At 35.6% G+C, this 19,614-nt stretch overlaps 1 protein-coding gene across 1 annotated transcript in view; it reads right to left on the bottom strand.

Annotated features, from left to right (window-relative positions):
* HIF1A (hypoxia inducible factor 1 subunit alpha) overlaps positions 1-19,614 on the bottom strand; it is a 44,817-nt gene that overhangs the window by 23,231 nt on the left and 1,972 nt on the right. The window contains exon 2 of the mRNA XM_061156925.1: positions 43-233. Within this exon, the coding sequence (XP_061012908.1) occupies positions 43-233 (191 nt within the window). The remainder of the gene's footprint in view (positions 1-42; positions 234-19,614) is intronic.

Raw genomic sequence — 19,614 nt, forward strand, 5'->3', positions numbered from 1 at the left:
CTCTAATTTTTAGACCTATCATGTCCTTGTAAAACAACTCACCAGCATCCAGAAGCTTCCTCACACGCAAATAGCTGATGGTGAGCCTCATAACAGAAGCCTTATCAAGATGCGAGCTTACATTATGGGGCAGTGGCAACTGATGAGCAAGCTCATAAAAAACTTCAGACTCTTTACTTCGACGAGATCTGGCTGCATCTCTAGACTTCTCTTTTCGACGTTCAGAACTTATCCTATTTAACAAAAAAAGGAGGAGGAGAGAAAAAAAAGAAATTTAAAAGTTTGCCTTTGCTTGAATAAAATTCATTTTACATTTTTCTGTTTACCATGAAAGGATTAGAAGATGCCATATAATTGTATAGAGATTTATCCTACTACATAAATGTATTTTTACAAGGCAGCTATACAATTCTTTGGATTACTGTAGACAAAAGGAACTCTCACAAGAAGTCGAAGATAAAGCTTTTTATCTGTCCAAACCAAGTGTTTCCTCCCTGGCACATCAAATTGGAGAAGATGTTTTTGATTTGGCCAAAACCTTACAAGTAGCCTGTATATCTAAGGCTACTTTCACAGCCATTCACAAGTAGTCTTAACTTAGAGCTTTCTTACCCTCTCCCCTACCACACGAGCAATACAGACTATAAGCTGCAGGAATTTATATTAGCATCTATAATCAGCTACTCTTTTCAGCTTGCTTACTCCCTTAGCAGTCCCTTATCTTTACTGACACAAAAGATACCAAATAAATGCAGGGGTATGAAAGAAAAAAAAGATGTGGTGGCACAATACTAAAAATTTAAGAGAACAGGCTAAGAAAGATTGATGGTGAAGATGCATGCATGTGTGCTCAGTCATGTCTGACTCTTTGTGACCCCATGGACTATAGCCCACCAGGTTCCTCCGACCATTGGATTTTTCCAGGCAAGAATATTGGAGTGAGTTGCCATTTCCTTCTCCAGGGGATCTTCCCGACCCAGGAATCAAACTTGAGTCTCCTGTACTGGCAGATGGATTCTTTACCACTGAGCCACCTGGGAAGCCCAAGAAAATTACCGAGGGTGTCAATATAATTATGTATCTTTAGGCAACTCTTCCAAGAATAAAACCAGTTAGAAAGATTTTCATAAGTCATCCAAGCAGAACCATCTTTCTTTGCATTATCTATTCCTCCTGACCCAGCTGAAGGTAGACAAGGCTAACCTGGTTCTGGCCTTCGCTGCTTCTTTAGTAGCTATTGTTTATTAAAACCTACTACATATCAAATATTACCCTGTAATATTTGTACTTCTCGCAAAACAACCTATAAATAGATTAAATATTATCCCTATTTTACATACTAGGAATCTGGGATTCATTAGGTTAAAAATAGCCATGCTGTAGCAGACAGGATTTGAATGCAGGTGTTTTCTTATTTAAGAAATGCAGGTGTTTTCTTATCTCTGCTCTTCCACAAGGCTTTATCGTCTTAATGCAGAATGTGGCTTCTACCTCAAATAGTCAGCTGCTCTCCCTATGACCCTCAACCTAATCCAATTAAGTCAATTATTTATTAAATGTTGAAAATAACCATTACCATTTACTAAGCACTGGGCAGTATATTAAGGATCTTGCCAGCATTATTTCAGTTAATCTTCCTTATATTCTACAAACTAAGTACATAATTGCTTCTACATAAATCTCTTCTCCCTCCAGCGACCTGCAAAGCTACAAAGATTCAATCACAGAAGTAACATTCCCCAAAACAAGCAAGGTCCTCCTTCTCAGAGTATACTCCTGTTAAGCTGTATGATAAAAAGTGAAATTCTCGCAGCTGTGTTGTGACAACAGTGGTGATCCAGTTTTCGCGCTTGCTCAAGTTTGTGTGCTCATCTGACTTTTATACTTTCATAAGGAATGTGAATATTTGCTATTATTAATAAGTGAACTTTGATAGAAAAAGTTCAATTCAAGCATCTAGATCAATTAAACTTGAGAATCTTGAGATTTAAGGTGAGCTATTAAAAAATATTACTACTTATAACTTGGTATTTGTGAATCAGGATTATCTCAATGCTGTAGAATTTTTTAAAAAAAACACAAAAATATATTACATGCTAAGGCTAACATGAAAATCTGACAATGTCCTCAGTCTAAAACTTCATTTTTTTATTTGCATTCATTGTTCTCACAATGAATGTAAATGTTTTAAATGTACAATAATAAAAGCTTAGCATCTCAGACACTGTTTCTCTCACTTCTTTTCCCTTTTGGATTGGCAGGTAAGAGGCAGCAATGGCAGTGAGAAACACATTCCTATCTGGTTCAAGTAAAATCAACAACAACAAAAACACGGTGATAATCAATGATCTCATGATAAACATGGATATTGGTTCAAATGCCATAATTAGTCCAGGTAATCAGAATTTTACCAGAAACTTCCATCAGATTTACTAAGCCCTCTTTCATTTAATTACTCAACCAAATCTAAGCTACCAACAAATTACTACCCAACTGAAATACTTGGGAAAAACAAATCCTTATATTACATATTATATACTTTTAAAGGGCATCTGATCAAGCTAACCATCATGATGCATTATCTCCATACCTTTAGAAATACTTGTATTGTTCAGAACTTTGAAGATAATGATTGTCCAAGATATGGCAACTAAGTTTATAAGACAAATCCATTACAAATGACAGTTTGGGTAAAACATTTAAAGGACAATGTATAAGCTAGTAAAGACTGTGAGAACAGGAATTTGAGCATTAGGCAAGTTTTTGGGGGGAAAAAAAAAAGTAAGCCTTAACAAAGAAGTAATATGATACCTCAAGAGTTGACAAACCTAAATTAGATGAAGAAGGTGATGAAAATCAGTTTATCTTCTATTCATAATCAATCTAGACATAAAGCAATCAGGAGACCTGTAATAAAGATTTAATGAACAAATTTATCTGGTGTTCTTCACATGTGACTATAGGAGCTCTTAAAACATTTCTCAGGTTAAAGCTAAAACTTCCAAAACTCTATTTTAATAAAGTTTCAGCATCTGAACTGCCCAGTTTCTTGTCTACTCACAGGAAGGCTCTTTTTATCAGGTCATACCCCACAGAATTATATTACTATTGACCAAGAATTATTTCTGGTAGAACATGGAGTCTAGGTTCCACAAAGGTGAATCCTGTACTATTTACTTACTTATTCTTAGATGGCACAATAAAACTTTTGTAGACCACAACAGGCAGATTTTTAGCATGCACATAAGTGCACCGTTTTTCTCTAAATTATCAATTCCATCTATATTGTTTTTATTAAGTACAGATCAAGTAAAGTTCTGCTATTAATATGTCTGCATAAGGTGCCATTCATAATCTGATAGTCATGCTAGAAATCAGTCAAGAGTACAGTAAAAATTCTGTCTTTTGAATAGTTTGCTTACCCGTTTCCATGACCATTTTAGAATCAATGTTTGAGTAAACTAGCAATATAGCTCAATCTTTGTGATGCTCTAGCTTTCACATGCTTATTATTTCATTATTATTTAACATACAGTACTGTACAAAGAGCTAACAGTTATATCTTCATATGATTTTGTATAGGAAATACATTTACAGCTGCTGTCTTATTCAGTTTCTTATGTACAGAGTTCAAGAATAAGCAATAGCCATTTTACAGAGAATGCCTATTATTCTTCAGATTAGTAAGAATACAAGATAATTGCATATATGTTAGTTAATCTGTATTGTCTACTAATTGTGCAAGAAAGGCCTGTTGGCATTCCTAATTGTAAATATGTATGACTTTAAGAACTGAAGTTAGATCATAATCATTCAAAATGTTAACAGATGATCAGACATTTCTAATAAAGTTAATGTATAAACTTTTTAAAAATCAACTCTATTATTTGCTGCTTTAAATATTCTTTCTGACCTTGAAGGAACAAGTTGTTGTTTTGCACTTCTTGTGTAAGTATTTATATAAGATAGACATTCTGAAGTGAAATTCCATGATCTAAAGGATGTGGTATTTAAATTATCCTTTCCAGAACGGTTTGTTTCCATTTTTTAGTCTCTGGCAACCCAGGAATGTGTGTATTTATTTGCCCATGTTTTCTGCAGTAATATATCAATATTATGGATCTTTTTTATCATTTTAATTTTTGCCAAGCTGATAGGTAAAATTTGTGTATCTCACTGTTTTCACTGCCCTGTACTTCTTGACATCTCCTCAGGTTAGAGGAAATTCCAAGGAAATTTTCATTCTTTAGTTGGCATTTTGGCCTGCAGCTTTGAGACTAAACATCTATACGTGGTACATACTATGTACACATTGGTATTCTAAACACTTTTCAACTACTAACTCATTTAAATTATTATATCATCACCATATTACAAATAATGGGATGTGAACAGTTTACCCAAGTTTACGCAGTTAATAAATGGTAAGCCTGTATTCAAACAAGCAGTCTGACTCTAGAAACCATGGTATTAAATAACACTAGACTATGCTGCCTCTTGATGGAAGTGAAGGAGGAGAGTGAAAACATCGGCTTAAATCTCAACATTCAGAAAACTAAGATCATGGCATCTGGTCCCATCACTTCATGGGAAATAGATGGGGAAACACTGGAAACAGTGAGAGACTTTATTTTGTGGGGCTCCAAAATCACTGCAGATGGTGACTGCAGCCATGAAATTAAAAGACACTTACTCCTTGGAAAGAAAGTTATGACCAACCTAGATAGCATATTTAAAAGCAGAGACATTACTTTGCCAACAAAGGTCCCTCTAGTCAAGGCTATGGTTTTCCCAGTTGTCGTGTATGGATGTGAGAGTTGGACGGTGAAGAAAGCTGAGCGCCAAAGAATTGATGCTTGTGAACTGTGGTGTTGGAGAAGACTCTTGAGAGTCCCTTGGACTGCAAGGAGATCCAACCAGTCCATCCTAAAGGAGATCAGTCCTGGGTGTTCATTGGAAGGACTGATGTTGAAGCTGAAACTCCAATACTTTGGCCACGTCATGCGAAGAGTTGACTCATTGGAAAAGACCCTAATGCTGGGAAGGATTGGGGGCAGGAGGAGAAGGGGAGGACAGAGGATGAGATGGCTGGATGGCATCACCGACTTGATGGACACGGGTTTGGGTAGACTCCGGGAGTTGGTGATGGACAGGGAGGCCTGGCGTGTTGCAGTTCATGGGGTCGCAAAGAGTCGGACACAACTGAGCGACTGAACTGAACTGACTGACCCTACTCTCTCTGCTGGGGTATCCTTCTCAAATGTAACTTGGTAAATTTATGTGAGAAACTTTCAAAATTCAATTCCATCATCATTTTGTCTCTGCATTCTGTCTTTCAAAACTGCTCCTCTCCCCTAGATCTGACCACTCTGGTTATTTTGCTATAATTATGTTCCTCTGGTGGCTCAGACAGTAAAGCGTCTGTCTACAATGCGGGAGTCCGGGGTTTGACCCCTGGGTCAGGAAGATCCCCTGGAGAAGGAAATGGCAATCCACTCCAGTACTCTTGCCTGGAAAATCCCATGGACGGAGGAGCTCCTCCGTCCATGGGGTCACTACAAGTCAGACACGACTGAGCGACTTCACTTTCACAGTCCCTTGGGATTCCCTGGTAGCTCAGACAGTAAAGTGTCTGCCCACAATGTGGGAGACCCATGTTCGATCCCCAGCTCGGGAAGATCCCCTGGATAAGGGAACGGCTACCCATTCCAGTACTCTTGCCTAGAAAATTCCATGGATGGAGGAGCCTGGTAGGCTACAATCCATGGGGTTGCAAAGAGTCGGACACGACTGAGTGACTTAACTTTCAGAGTCCCTTAAAGCTTTTTGGAGGCAGGAAACTGCCTCATTCATTTCTGTGTTCTTAGTAGGAAACGTGCACAAGTGGCTTTAGTACTTGGCCCAAATCTGCTATTTGATTTGACTTCAGCACTGAATTTGTGCTTTACCAGCACTCCTATGATCCTATAGATTACAATCATAATTGAACAGCATAACAATGTCAGCACTATGAACAAGGCATACTATTGGGATTTACTGTGATTATCCAGATACGCACTTTCAAATATAAGTAAGTACACTACACATAAGTTAGAATGGTGGAAAAAGCTAAAAAAAAAAAAAATTCACTAAGCAGTATTAACAGTGAATAGCACCAATATCATCACCAAAAAGAATAAGTGATCTCAACAGAGGAGAGATTTAGAGCACAGGCAGAGAGCCGAGAAACTAGAATACCAACTTGCTAAAAGGAAGCTTGAAGTTTAAGATTACTTCCCCTTATCACTGCAATCTATGTCACGAAAAATGCATGAGGTATAGTTAATGTTGTTAACCAATTAAATCAACACCTTTATCACATTTATTTTATGTCTTCCTAGTCCAGTTGGAAACACGGTAGTTGATTCACTTTGTTTTCTATATAATCTTTTCCAAGAGAGTCTTGTAATTATTATAATACATGAAAGTTTTCATTAAGTTGATTTCTAACCTCGTTGTTTCCCCCCCCAAGGGAGGGTTACACTTAGACAATATTTTGTATTTATTATTAAAAGTATTCTTCTTATCCCTGGAGGAGGAAATGGCTACCCACTCCAGTGTTCTTGCCTGGAGAATTCCATGGACAGATGAGCCTGGCAGGCTACAGTCTATGGGGTCACAAAGATATGTTACAATACAGTAGTATGCAAAAACAGCAGGCTTTACAACAAAATTTGAGTATGAATCAGTTCTCTCTATGTAACACATATATATGCATAAATTTATAACTTACAAATGCACAGATAAAACCAGAAAAATACAATGATACAAAGTGTAGCAAAGTTTACAAATGTTAAAAATTAGCAGTTTCAAGATGGCAGAATCATTTTGTTTTTAAGAAAAATTCCCATTGAATTAACACTTAACACTATCAATGCACCTGCACTGAAAAACCTGAAAGAAGTAGTCATGTAACTTTTAAACTTGTTTCCCAAAAAGACTAACTGAAAACAAGTTAATTTTTTTCTTCATTTTGGAATAAAGCAAGTACAATCATACTTTTTCCAGGGAATGGAAAGTAAAACTGAGTAAACAATATAATTCAATATTTTCAATTTCTCATTCTAATCAATTTTCAGATTCTGAAAATTAAACACTTTGTAATTAATTTGAAATTCCAAAAAACAGGTGAAATGGTTTGTTTCTAACAAAAAAAAAATTGAGAATACATACAATTGTATTATTTTTGAAAGCAGCTTAAGATTTTATTGGTTTAGATGATCATTATCTTACTTAGTTGTTGCTGTTTAGTCACTAAGTCATGTCCAACTCTTTGCGACCCCATGGACTGTCACCCCCACCAGGCTCCTCTGTGCATGGGACTTTCCAGGTAAGAATACTGGAGCAGGTTGCCATTTCCAACTTAATATGTCCAACTTATAAACTTATGATCTCTTAAATGTCCACAATTAGAGAAAGATTATTCACCTTCCAATAATCTCACAAAGTGCTTAGTTGTAACACTATTTCCTAATGTTCCAGTGAAATAAAAAGAAAAAACTGAATCAGTTTGAAATTAGAGGGTACATTCTGAAAATGAAATCTGTATAACATCTGAGATAGCTTTAATATGTAAATGTCCTATTTATGCACTAATTAAATTTCTTAATTTGCTAATAGATTTACATCTGTTTACATGATTGTGTGTGTGTGTATTGAAGTTCTGTTTTAAAAAAGAATATGCTTTTGTTTTTCTTAACTAATGATTTAAAAATCATCTCTCTCGGTTCAGAATCAGTCTTGAGCCTCTCAAAAGAAAAAAAAAACAAAACTCTGATTCCCTACAATATATAAAGTACTAGATAAATTAAACCAAAAAATGTGAAGTTATTATTCTAAGATGGAGGTTCTCAAACTTTAGCTTCCCTCACAATCAGAGTTTCCAATTTGAAAGACTGGATGGGTCTAAAGATCTGTAATGCTAATAAATTAGCAGGTAATACCAAAGATGTTGGTCTGGAGAATACCTTGAGCCCCTCTGCTCTAGGAAAATACTTTGTTATGTATCCTTCAAAAATGCCCAGAGAAGTAAAAGATTGTTTTTCAACACTCAAAATTGTTTACTAAATACCTTCTCTTTAAAAAATCTGCCCAAATTCTTTACAAACACAGACAACATATCTGGACTGTAAGACATTAACACTGCCACATATTTAGAACATAAGTATAAAATACAGTATGAACTTAGACTAATCAATGGTTGACCTGTGGTATGCATTACAATTGCCAATAGGATTTTTCTCCCCAGATATTTGTGCCTAGATCCCAACCCTGGAAATTCAAATCGTAGGCTTGGCATGTTGGTTTAAACTACAATTTTCTGTGTACAACATGTTTAATAAATTGGCACTGCTATATGTTACATATGAAAATTGCTGAGAGTAAATTCTGAGTTCTCATCACAAGAAAAAACTTTTCTTTTTTTAAAATTTTGTATGTATGTAAAATGATGGATGTTTGCTAAACTTATTATGGTAATCATTACATGATGTATATAAGTCAAATTATTTTGCTGTCCACCTTAAACTTATTCAGTGCTGTATGTGAATTATATCTCAATAAAACTGGAAGAAAAAAATAGACGAAGTCCATTAAAAAATAATAATAATAAAAATACAATCTTCCCGATGATTCTGATGAGCATTCCTATATGTTCAAGGTCTGTGTTTCATCTATAGGTGCTTATAAAGTTTACATATTTTGAGTCTCATCCTCAATTTACCAAGTCAGAATCTTTAGAGGTGAGCACCTGGGAATCCTTCTATTAATTAAACACCCAGGTGATTCTTAAGCTACAGCACTTTGAGAACTATTAGCAGGTCCTATAGCAGAAATTTAACAGGCTAGCCAGCAAATTTGAAAACTGAGAAAAACTTATTTTTAGCTATAACTACATATATATATATCACTAGCTAACTAGGTGGCGCAGTGGTAAAGAATCCGCCTGCCAATGCAGGAGACACAAGAGACCTGGGTTTGATACCTGGGTCAGGAGGATTCCCCTGGAGTAGGAAATGGCAACTTACTCCACTATTCTTGCCTAGAAATTTTCATGAACAGAGAAGCCTGGCAGGCTATAGTCCATGGGGTAGCGAAGAGTCGGACATCACTGAGTGACTGAGCATGCACGTACATACACATACCACAACAACTATGTTTGTCAGGCAGAACACTGAACCGAATGAGCAGTAAAATTGCTGGGAGAACAAGATACAATTGCTGGGAATAAGAAGCTAGAGGTACAACTCAATGATAAGTCAGTAATAAAGTGTGTGCATAGTAAAACCAGTAAGTCTTCCTCAAAAAGATCAGAACATAATTAGGCTTCGCATGCGTGCTCAAGTAGTGTCCAACTCTGCGATCCCATGGATGGTAGCCTGCTAGGCTCCTCCATCCATGGGATTTTTCAGGCAAGAATACTGGAGTGGATTGCCATTTCCTCTCCAGATCTTTCTGACCCAGGTATCAAACCCATGTCTCCTGCATCTCCTGCATTGGCAGACGGATTCTTTACCACGGAATAAAGATGACTAAATGAAAAATGTGACAATGGTACGATGTTTTTTCAGTTCTCTGAAATAATTTTTTATAAGTCAGTTCTTAAAACTCTTTATGAATGTCACAGACATCAGAGCGTTGAGACTCACTCTCCGTAAGGCTGTGCTTTACCGGCTTTCCCAGAATCACATCACCTGCTCTACCACTCTTCTCCCTTCGCGTTGCCTCCCTTCTCACCTTGTAAATTCCATTCCATTTCCCTTATCATATGCCTTCTGATAGTAACAGGACTGAGACTGGTAATCAAGGTCAGTGACATTAAACTTTATGCATGTGTATATTCAGAAAAATGTATCCTTTTTAAAAAAATTTTTTTTCATATGGAGCATTTTTAAAGACTTTGTTGAATTTGTTACAATACTGCTTCTATTTTATATTTCAGTTTTTTAGCCCTGAGGCATGTGGGATCTTTACTCTTTAACCAGGGATTGAACCCACAATGCCTGCATTGGTAGGTGAAGTCTTAATCACTGGACCACCAGGAAAGTCCCAGAAAAATGTTTAATTATTTGCTTAAAATATAACAAGATACATAAGTTATAACAATCAAGTTTTTTCTCTTATAGTAGGGGGAAAACACATGTATCAGAACAAAGGTATATACACAGAAATCATATCCTGAAGATTTTTCCTATTTATTTCTAAACCCTGACCATGATGAAGTTTCTGAAAATAATGACAAAAGAGAAGCTCTTCTGAAGCCATGGCTTGATTCTCCACCTACACTAATCCATCCTATCCAATGTTACAAAATAAATTTTCAACTAACCTTCTGATCCTGTTTGTCTATAAAAAGGGGATAAATAACACTATTACTAAGCAGCAGTTCTCAGATTCCACCTAAGAATAATGCCCCTGTATTTAATATGGCCTATGCCTTTCCACAAATCAGAAGCTTAACACAGAATTTTTTAATTAAAATATAAAGAAATTTAAGGATGATTTTACTTAGGAATAGAAGAAAGAGACACAAGTACCTTCAGATATTTGAAAAGGATGTCATACAGAAGGCAGATTTGGCAATTTATGCAATTTCAGAAAGTAGCAAGTGGGAGTTAACATGGCAGGCTTTGCTCAATAGAGTGAAAGTAGTGCTGAAGGTAAACTCTGAGAATTTCAAATTTTTATTCTTATTTTGGTGGTGATGTAAGAAAAAAGGGGAAAAAGCATGTTCTGGATCATCTAGAAGATCTCTATAAGGTCTCTATTCTTGCTACAAACCGTCTTATGTTTGAGACTGCATATGTTTATGATCAAATTGGTACCAAACAATCACTAAAAGGAACAGGGTTACATTTTTAAATCTGGTAAAATCATGTTGAGGTCACTAGGCACATCTCAAAGGTTTACAAGTATTACTTTGCTCCAAAAGAGATCTAAACATTAGCTGGGGTTGAGAAATATTGGAATGAAGAACCTTCTAACATTTAAAGCTGCAAAAAATGGACTGTTTTTTAAGAGTGCTGTTTGTGTGTCTCTAAGAAAATTCGTCGGCTCCAAAATCACTGCAGATAATAACTGCAGCCATGAAATTAAAAGACACTTGCTCCTTGGAAAAAAAGCTACGACAAACCTAGACAGCTTATTCAAAAGCATACTTTGCCAGCAAAGGTCCGTCTAGTCAAAGCTATGTTTTTTTCCAGTAGTCATGGATGGATGTGAGAATTGAAACATAAAGCTGAGCGCTGAAGAACTGATACTTTTGAACTGTGGTTTTAAAGAAGACTCTTGAGAGTCCCTTGGACTACAAGGAGATCAAGCCAATCTAAAGGAAATCAATCCTGAATAATCATTGGAAGGACTGATGCTGAAGCCAAAGCTCCAATACTTTGGCCACCTAATGTGAAGAGCTGACTCACTGGAAAAGACCCTGATGTTGGGAAAGATTGAGGGCAAGAGGAGAAGGGGGCAACAGAGGATGAGATGGTTGGATGGCATCACTGACTTAATGGACATGAGTTTGAGCAAACTCATGGAGATAATGAAGGAGAGGGAAGCCTGGCATGCTGCAGTCTATAGGGTCACAAAAAGTTGGACATGACTGAGCAACTGAACAACAAAGAAAATTCTCAGAGTAGACTGGCAAATTTGTAAACAAAATTATAGAGGATATTCCTGTGATGGTTGATATTAAACTAATAATACTTAAATCCTAAAGTCAATTATTTTGCAAGAATCTCAAACCTAAAATCACACTGTACTAAAAAATAGAAGATGGAACACATAATAAATGAATCAATTAACACCAAAAACTATTTAACTATGGCCTGAGCCATCGACAATTCACTGCTCTGCTTAACAAATAAGATGCACAAATGTCTGCCGAATAAATAAATGTGCAATAATCTGTTATAGGCCCTGGTGCTTAGGTGTTAAGAGTAGTGGTCTAGGGCTGAAAAAAATTTTTGAACCATTGAAATAAATCAACTTATTATCCAAGAAAATATCCCTTCCTTCACTCCTAATGAAGGCTCTACTGATTTGAAACATAACTCATTTAAACATTTTAGCTATGTTACTGCAAAGGTAGGCAATTTCCAACTCTTCTCCACAAACAGGATAAATAGACATTTAATGAAATTTTGACCCCCAAAATGCATGGAAAAGTAGGCTTTCTTAATTTTCCATCCTCTGACAACCAAATAACCTTCAGAGTATTTTTCTTCCTTTACTATCACTACTGTAGAAAATGATTATTTTAGAATGCCTATACAAAAAAAGTATCTCTGTGTAATTTTCAAAGGCCAAATGTTCATAGAAAAATACCAATGTAGAGGAAAAGCAGCACTAACTGTTCTTACCACTATTATAAGTTCACTGAGAGTTTGGCTCAAAAGGACATCAGCCTTGGTCAGACTGTCCTAAAGAAGGCTTGATGGATTCTAAATAATATCATGAGATTTCAGGGAAGTGGAACTCTTCTGAAAACATTAAATATAATAACTGTATGAATACAATTATGGTTTCCAGTCTATTAAACCCTTACTTTATGCCAAGAACTGTTATAAGTGTTCCACATGGGTTAATATCTTGTTTGTCCTCACAACAATCCTATAAGGCAATTATTCTTGTCCTAATTTACACGTGAACAAAGTGAGACCTAGAGGTAAAGCAACTAGTGCCCGATCACACAACTGAAGGAGCAAAGCGGGCAGCCAGCCTCTATAGAGCTAAAGCTCTCAGCCAGCAGTCAGTCATTACGACATTTCTCTTAAAGAAATGAAATGAACACCCTAGTCCAGAGAAGAGATTTGAAGCTTCCCCAAAGGCACACAGCAAGAACAGTTGTAGACTGACCAGGCTTGAAAGAAGACTGTAGCATATGAATTCAGGCACTTTGCAACAAAAACCTATAGCCCGTTCATTGGGATACCAGCACTGATCAAGAGTCCTTTATAAGGAGATAATTAATAATGTACATCAAGACAATCAAATAATATACAAAATGATATTTGACTCATGTAATCAGAGGACTCCATTTACATAGTTAAAAATAATGATCCAAGCAGGGCAAACTGGCATTCATCCAGGAGACTGATATGTAGATACTAGAAGACAGAGGGAGTTTTTCTCCTTTTTCCTTTTTATCATTACAAACTGTATGGAGGCAAGCATGGGAATGCTTATTGGCCATATTTCCTACCATATTAATAGACTGTCGGTGGCAGAATGAGGCAACATGCAAATCGAGCAAACTATAAACCAAGTAAAATTCAAGAGAAAGCCTGAGATTATTTTAAGGACATCACTTAAGATACTGGGTCTAGCTGTCCCTTAAACCAAAGCCAAATTGTGTGAGCTAGTAACAGCCTCCCCATCCAGCCCGTGAAACTAGTTTGAGCTCTGTTTCATCACTTGCAATAAAAAGAATCCTAATATACTAACAAACAGCCAGTGTTTCATATTAAAAACAAACTTTAATGATGATCAAGTATAAGAAAAGGGCACTCTCAAATACTGCTAGAGAATATAAACTGATCTAAACTTACTAGATGTTTAGAGTAGACTGTAAGAAATGTTTGCTAAAGATGAAACAAAAGTAGATATTTTCCACATTTACCTAGCTGATTTTCCACAACCATACACATGTGCGTCTTAGTAATATAAACTTTTTATTTGGTGTTCTGCATATATAGGAGAGCACCTGGTGGCTCAGTCAGTAAGGACTCCACCAGCAATGCAGGAGACCTGGGTTTGATGCCTGAGTGGGGATTAAGATGCCTTGGAGAAGGAAATGGCAACCTACTCAGGTATTCTTGCCTGGAAAATCCAAGGGACAGAGGAGCCTTGTGGGCTACAGTCCATCAGGTTGCAAAGAGTCAGTCATGACTGAGCAACTAAGATACACACACACTGCATATATAGAATTAGTTTTTTAACATACCTTAAGCTAGAGTATTGAGTTATCTTCAAGGCTTGTACATGTTACATAGCTATATTTATTAACACAATGTGTTTTCTGATCTGATATTAATCAATTCAGTTCAGTCACTTAGTCACGTCCAACTCTTTGCAACCCCATGGGCTGCAGCATGCCAGGCTTCCCTGTTCATCACCAAACTCCTGGAGCCTGCTCAAACTCACATCTATCGAGTCGGTGATGCCATCCAACCATCTCATCCTCTGTTGTCCCCTTCTCCTCTGGTATTAATAAATAGCATAAATATTTAAGTGACAAAAAAGTTAAAATTCAAGATTCAAAATGGTTCTAAAGTAGCACAAGAGATGCAGATGCCCCACTATAAGAAAAATTCCTATGAAAAGAGCAACATAGAAGAGCAATGATGACTTCCAAAAAATCCTGTTAAAATCATTCTCTGCTTTCTTTGTTCACTCAGTTATTCTCATTGTTTCATTTATTCATTCAAATGCTTATTAAGAGGTCACCAGTAATCTCTTTTACATTACAAGTTTCAAGTTAGGTCTATTTGTGATCTTGTTCTTGAAATGTTTCAATTTCACAACTGAAAAAAAGAGGAAGGAATCACTTTAAAGAAATTTGCTTAGCATCTGAATTCTCAAGAAAGATCTATATGTAAGAACAGAAATACACTCAACTCAAAGACTTAAATGTTCTGCCTTTAAACTTTATGTTTATGTTTACCCTAGTATGATTCATTTGGAAAAATAAATTCTTACAAACTATTAGAAAAGTGGAGAAGCACATGGAAATGTCACTAATAAGGGGAAACGCAATATTAACTAGTAGTTATTTTGAACACTGTTAACTTTGAAACCAATAGGTAGAACTACAGTAGAACTGCAAGAACTGCAGTGAGTTATATTCCATTACTAAATTCTATCCCATGTACGAAACAATAAATTTTGAAAATCATACTTGGGAATAATCTTTATGTTCAATATTATAACCTAGTGAAATTTTTTAATGAAAACACTCATAACAGGTGAGATCATCAGAGCAAAGAAAACATAACACCTTGAGAATAGTTGTCTAATATAAGTAAGTCACTTCAATTATTGTTTTAAATACTTTAAAACAAAGTTACTAATGAAATGGGACTTTAGCAACAATATAACAGGTAGAGACCATTTTAAACACTAAATACTTTTCTGAGAAAGTACTGGTACACCAAATCTTTCAAAGTCACTAGAAAAACTTCATTCTCATTTTACAGATGCTTAACCTCACTTCTGATGATAAAGCTTCTAGTGGCAACTGTTCTCTGTTGTTTTAAGTTGGTTAATTATCCACAAACAAACCCTTAAGAACACAACCACTTCAACATATCCATTATGATGGCTACTATCATAAAAACAAAAAAATAACAAGTGTTGGGAAGGATGTGGAGAAAATAGGAATGCCTGTGCATTGTAAGTGGAAATTTAAGTGGGGCAGCCACTATGGAAAACAATATGGGCAGCTCCTTAAACAATTTAAAAGAAGAGTTATCATGTGATCCAGCAATCTACTTCTGGGTATATATACAAAATAAGTGAACACAAGATCTCCAAGAGATATTTGCACACCCATGTTCATACAGTCACTATTCATAATAGTCAACAAGTGGAAGCAACTAATAATAGAAATTTTCACATACTGAGGTATGAAGAAATTCTGGCTGTACATGAGTTAAATTTTATGCTAACTAGAACAGACTGTGGTTTACCAAATATACACTGTACATATGCTTCAGTTATTAAAAACAAAAAAAGGGCACACTGACCAGAAGTATGATTTCAATTCTATCATTTTTGCCTTGTGCTTGTTTTTTTATCTTTCCTTGCTCTTTACCATTTGTTTTCTATGCTAAATGGTGTTTTCTTTCATCCACTGATTTAAAAGTTATGTCTATTTTTGTTCTACAAGTGATTTCTTCAATTAAAAAATATATTTTGGGGAAAAAAGATTAAATGCCTCCCTTTGGGATGCCAAAGCTGGTACTCCTTGGATGATAAGGCTCCCTTCCCAGGTGCCAAGGCCATATTGACTCGCTATGTACATGTTGGTCTGTTTTTTTTTGTTTTTGTTTTTGAAACCTTGAATGAATGTATCCCTATTGTTCTAACAAGACATAAACTGTGCTGAAACCATGCTTCTCCAGAGCAGTTTCTCAGTAATCTGGGAGGCTGTCTTCTGGGCTACAGTCCTCAGTTTGGTTCAAAGAAAATCCTTTCCTATGTCTATTATAGATTATTTATTGATTATTTTTGTTGATATAATCTAAGTGTCCATTGAAAGATGAAAGGATAAACAAAATGTGTTATACATTATTCAGCCTTAAAAAGGAAGAAAGTTTTCACACATGCTACAACATGGGTGATCTTAAGGACATTATATTAAGTGAAATAAGTGAACTGAAAATTTCTCAGTCATGTCCGACTCTTTGCGACCCCATGGACTGTAGCCTGCCAGACTCCTCTGTCCATGGAATTCTCCAGGCCAGAATACTGGAGTAGGTAGCCATTTCCTTCTCCAGGGGATCTTCCCAACCCGGGGGTCGAACCCAGGTCTCCCGCATTGCAGGTGGATTCTTTACCAGCTGAGCCACCAGGGAAGCCCTAGTGAAATAAACCAGTCACAAAAAGACAAAAATTGTATGATTCTACTTATAAGAGGGATTTAGTAGTCAAACTCATAGAAACAGAGCAGAATGATGGTTGCCAGAAAGTAGGAAGAAGGGGAAATTGGGGATAGTTGTTTAATAGTTAGAGTTTCAATTTTACAAGGTGAAAAAGTTCCGGAGATTGGTTATACAACAGTGTGAATATACATAACACTATTGAGTTGTACATTTAGAAATAGTGAAGATGGGAAATTTTATGTTGTTTTTTAAAACCACAACTTAAAAAACCCCATAATCATTTCAAAAGCTTTGGGAGAAAAAAGTCATAAGGTAAAATCACTTATAAATGTTTTTATAGAATTAATTTTATATTTTTTCTAAAAGAATCGTATCTGGCAAAGATATGAGTTTGTTATTTTTTACTGCAGAAAACACAACTTTTAATATAAAACTCAATACATATATAAAATACTTAATTTTTTGATGCTACATGAGACAGAGATACAATTATTTTTAAAATTCCAAGGCCTATAACAAATTTAAAAATTATCATTATACTTTTATCAAAAATAGTGAGCAACAAGATTGACTTATCTTAACTTCAAATTTTTTTCTAACCCTCTAGTTAAGCAGAAAACACACAACACATACATCACAAACAGCAGAAGGCTGAGTATAAAATCCACCAACTTGGATAATCAGTCCCAATGTTTATAAAAGAAAAAAGAGAAAGAAAGAAACAAGGGGGAAAAAGAGCATTCTTCTTATGAAAAACTTATAATAGAAAACTAATCCAACAACACATTTAAGTCAGTATTTTCTCCTGCTTGGAAAACCAGTCCTATGTTAACAATCTCAGACAAGGAAAGAATATAGTACTTTAAATATCTAAATTTTTTAAAATTATATTTTAAGAGGACAAGTCTATACACAAGCACAATAATCTAACCCAAATCTTTAACACCCATGCATGGTAAGGTTTTTACTTTACCACCAAACATAAAGACTGTCATACGTTCTTCTGAAAAAAATCAGTCGAGAGACATCCCTCAGCCTTCTGCACACCATTCTTAACATACAATAGAATGTCACCACGAAATCTTTACCTTGAGCCCAAACCCCAATAAAGCTTCAAAGACAATGAAAGTCAATAGGTAGAAAGATTGGATGTTATCTAAACTGCACAAAATGCTTCATAGTGGACCATAGTAATGAACTACCACACTTAATCTAAAACAACATGGTAGTTCAGTAAACACGTACGTGTGGAAGAGTGCACTAATATAAATATTATACAAATTGAGCTACAAAAACCAGATAAATAATACAGACTTGAAGCCTTGCCTTGAGATAAAAGCCAATGATCTTACCTCTGGACAAATTCATAAGTAAAGGACAGTTTTACTATGTAGCCTCATATGTTTTACCACATTTATTTTATCAACTCATCATATTTAGGAAAGATTAATATTTACAAAACTGTTTACTCCAAACTGGCATTAAGACAAAAAAAGAAAAAGGTTTGCTACTGCCATTTGTAAGACTGCAGTGCCTTGCACATACCCTGCTAAAATGAACTGACTAGTATATGTGATTATGACTCCAGTCTCAGAAGTCCAGAGAAAATTTTTAGTAGCCTATTTAGGGAGGAAACAAGGGGGTAAGGAAATGTGAAAAAAGGGGGCCTATGGTAGACACTAGATCAGATGCTCAAGAATACGTGATGCCAGATGCCAACATAATTCAGGTACTGTTTTAACTAAAAAGAATCCCTTTAAACTTCTGGGTCCAATGATAGTCTTTTCATTTTTAGGAGATAAAGAAAAGAAAGTAGGGAGAAGAAGAAGTAACACAAATACCTGGAAGGACTTGCAAAACAAAACAAAAAAGTTTTTAAGTGTTGTGGAAGTTCAAATTAAAACTTTAACAAGTAACATCTACTTTCAAGTATATAATGTTACCAAAACTCCTAAACCAAGCACTAGGCATTATCTCATTTAATCTTCTCAATAACCACTAAGATGGCTGCTATTATTATCATCATTTCAAAAGGAGGAAATAAGCTCAGAAGCATTCAGTAATAACTTGCCCAGGCTCACAAAGCTAACAAGTAAAAAGCTGGACTCAGAGGTGTCAGGTTCAAATCTTAAGCTCTTAACCATCAGGCAACCTCTTCAAAGAGGAAATCAAAGTAAAACTGTAACAAGAAAAATGTTCACTAGTGAATGAGAGGTTTTTGATTTTTAATGACCAAAGTTAAGAAGTTAAGGAATGTCCATTCTCAGAGATTTTACTTTAATGATACAACTATGTTTTGAAAACTCTGAAGGAATCTGCCCTGAAACCTAAAAGAGAACAATAATGAACCTCTTGACAGTGCACTGAAATCTAAAATTCAATATTAATGTGCTATTAAGTCCAATCCCTGTTACTAAGCAGTCAACATGAAATTTCCTATGTGAAATCTATTATAACCATACCCAACTTCTGTTCTGATTTCTTTTAATCCTTTAGCTTTTGAGTTTCCCAGCCCTCCTTTAAAAAAGGATAAATCTGTTTCCCTCACCTGCACCCTACGGGCTCATTTAGTGGCAAAATTCGAAGGAGAAAAATCTCTGCCCCTCGATCTCCCAGTTTTCTTTTTAAAAAAGTTTTAAAATTGTTAGTTAGAAAAGGATAAAAAAAAAAAAGACCTCTTTAACAAACAGCACCTATAAGTTGTTGAGTACCATTTGTTGTGTTTAACTTATCAGTTTTAACAACTTCTGTAATAAGAAACATTAAATCCAATCCAAGTTTATGCTAAATTTTCAAATGAGAGTATTTTGCAAATAACAAATGGGACTGAGGAAAATTAAGAACCGGTTTAGACTTGGGAGTGAAGCGCAGTAGGTAATTAATTCATTTATATTAAAGTTGCTTATGCTCTTCTCAACTTATGAACTGCAAAGGAGATACAAGTACAATATAGCATACAAAAAGGGACCAACTG

Source organism: Dama dama, chromosome 12 (genome assembly GCF_033118175.1).
Source record: "Dama dama isolate Ldn47 chromosome 12, ASM3311817v1, whole genome shotgun sequence".
NCBI classification, from domain to species: domain Eukaryota; kingdom Metazoa; phylum Chordata; class Mammalia; order Artiodactyla; family Cervidae; genus Dama; species Dama dama.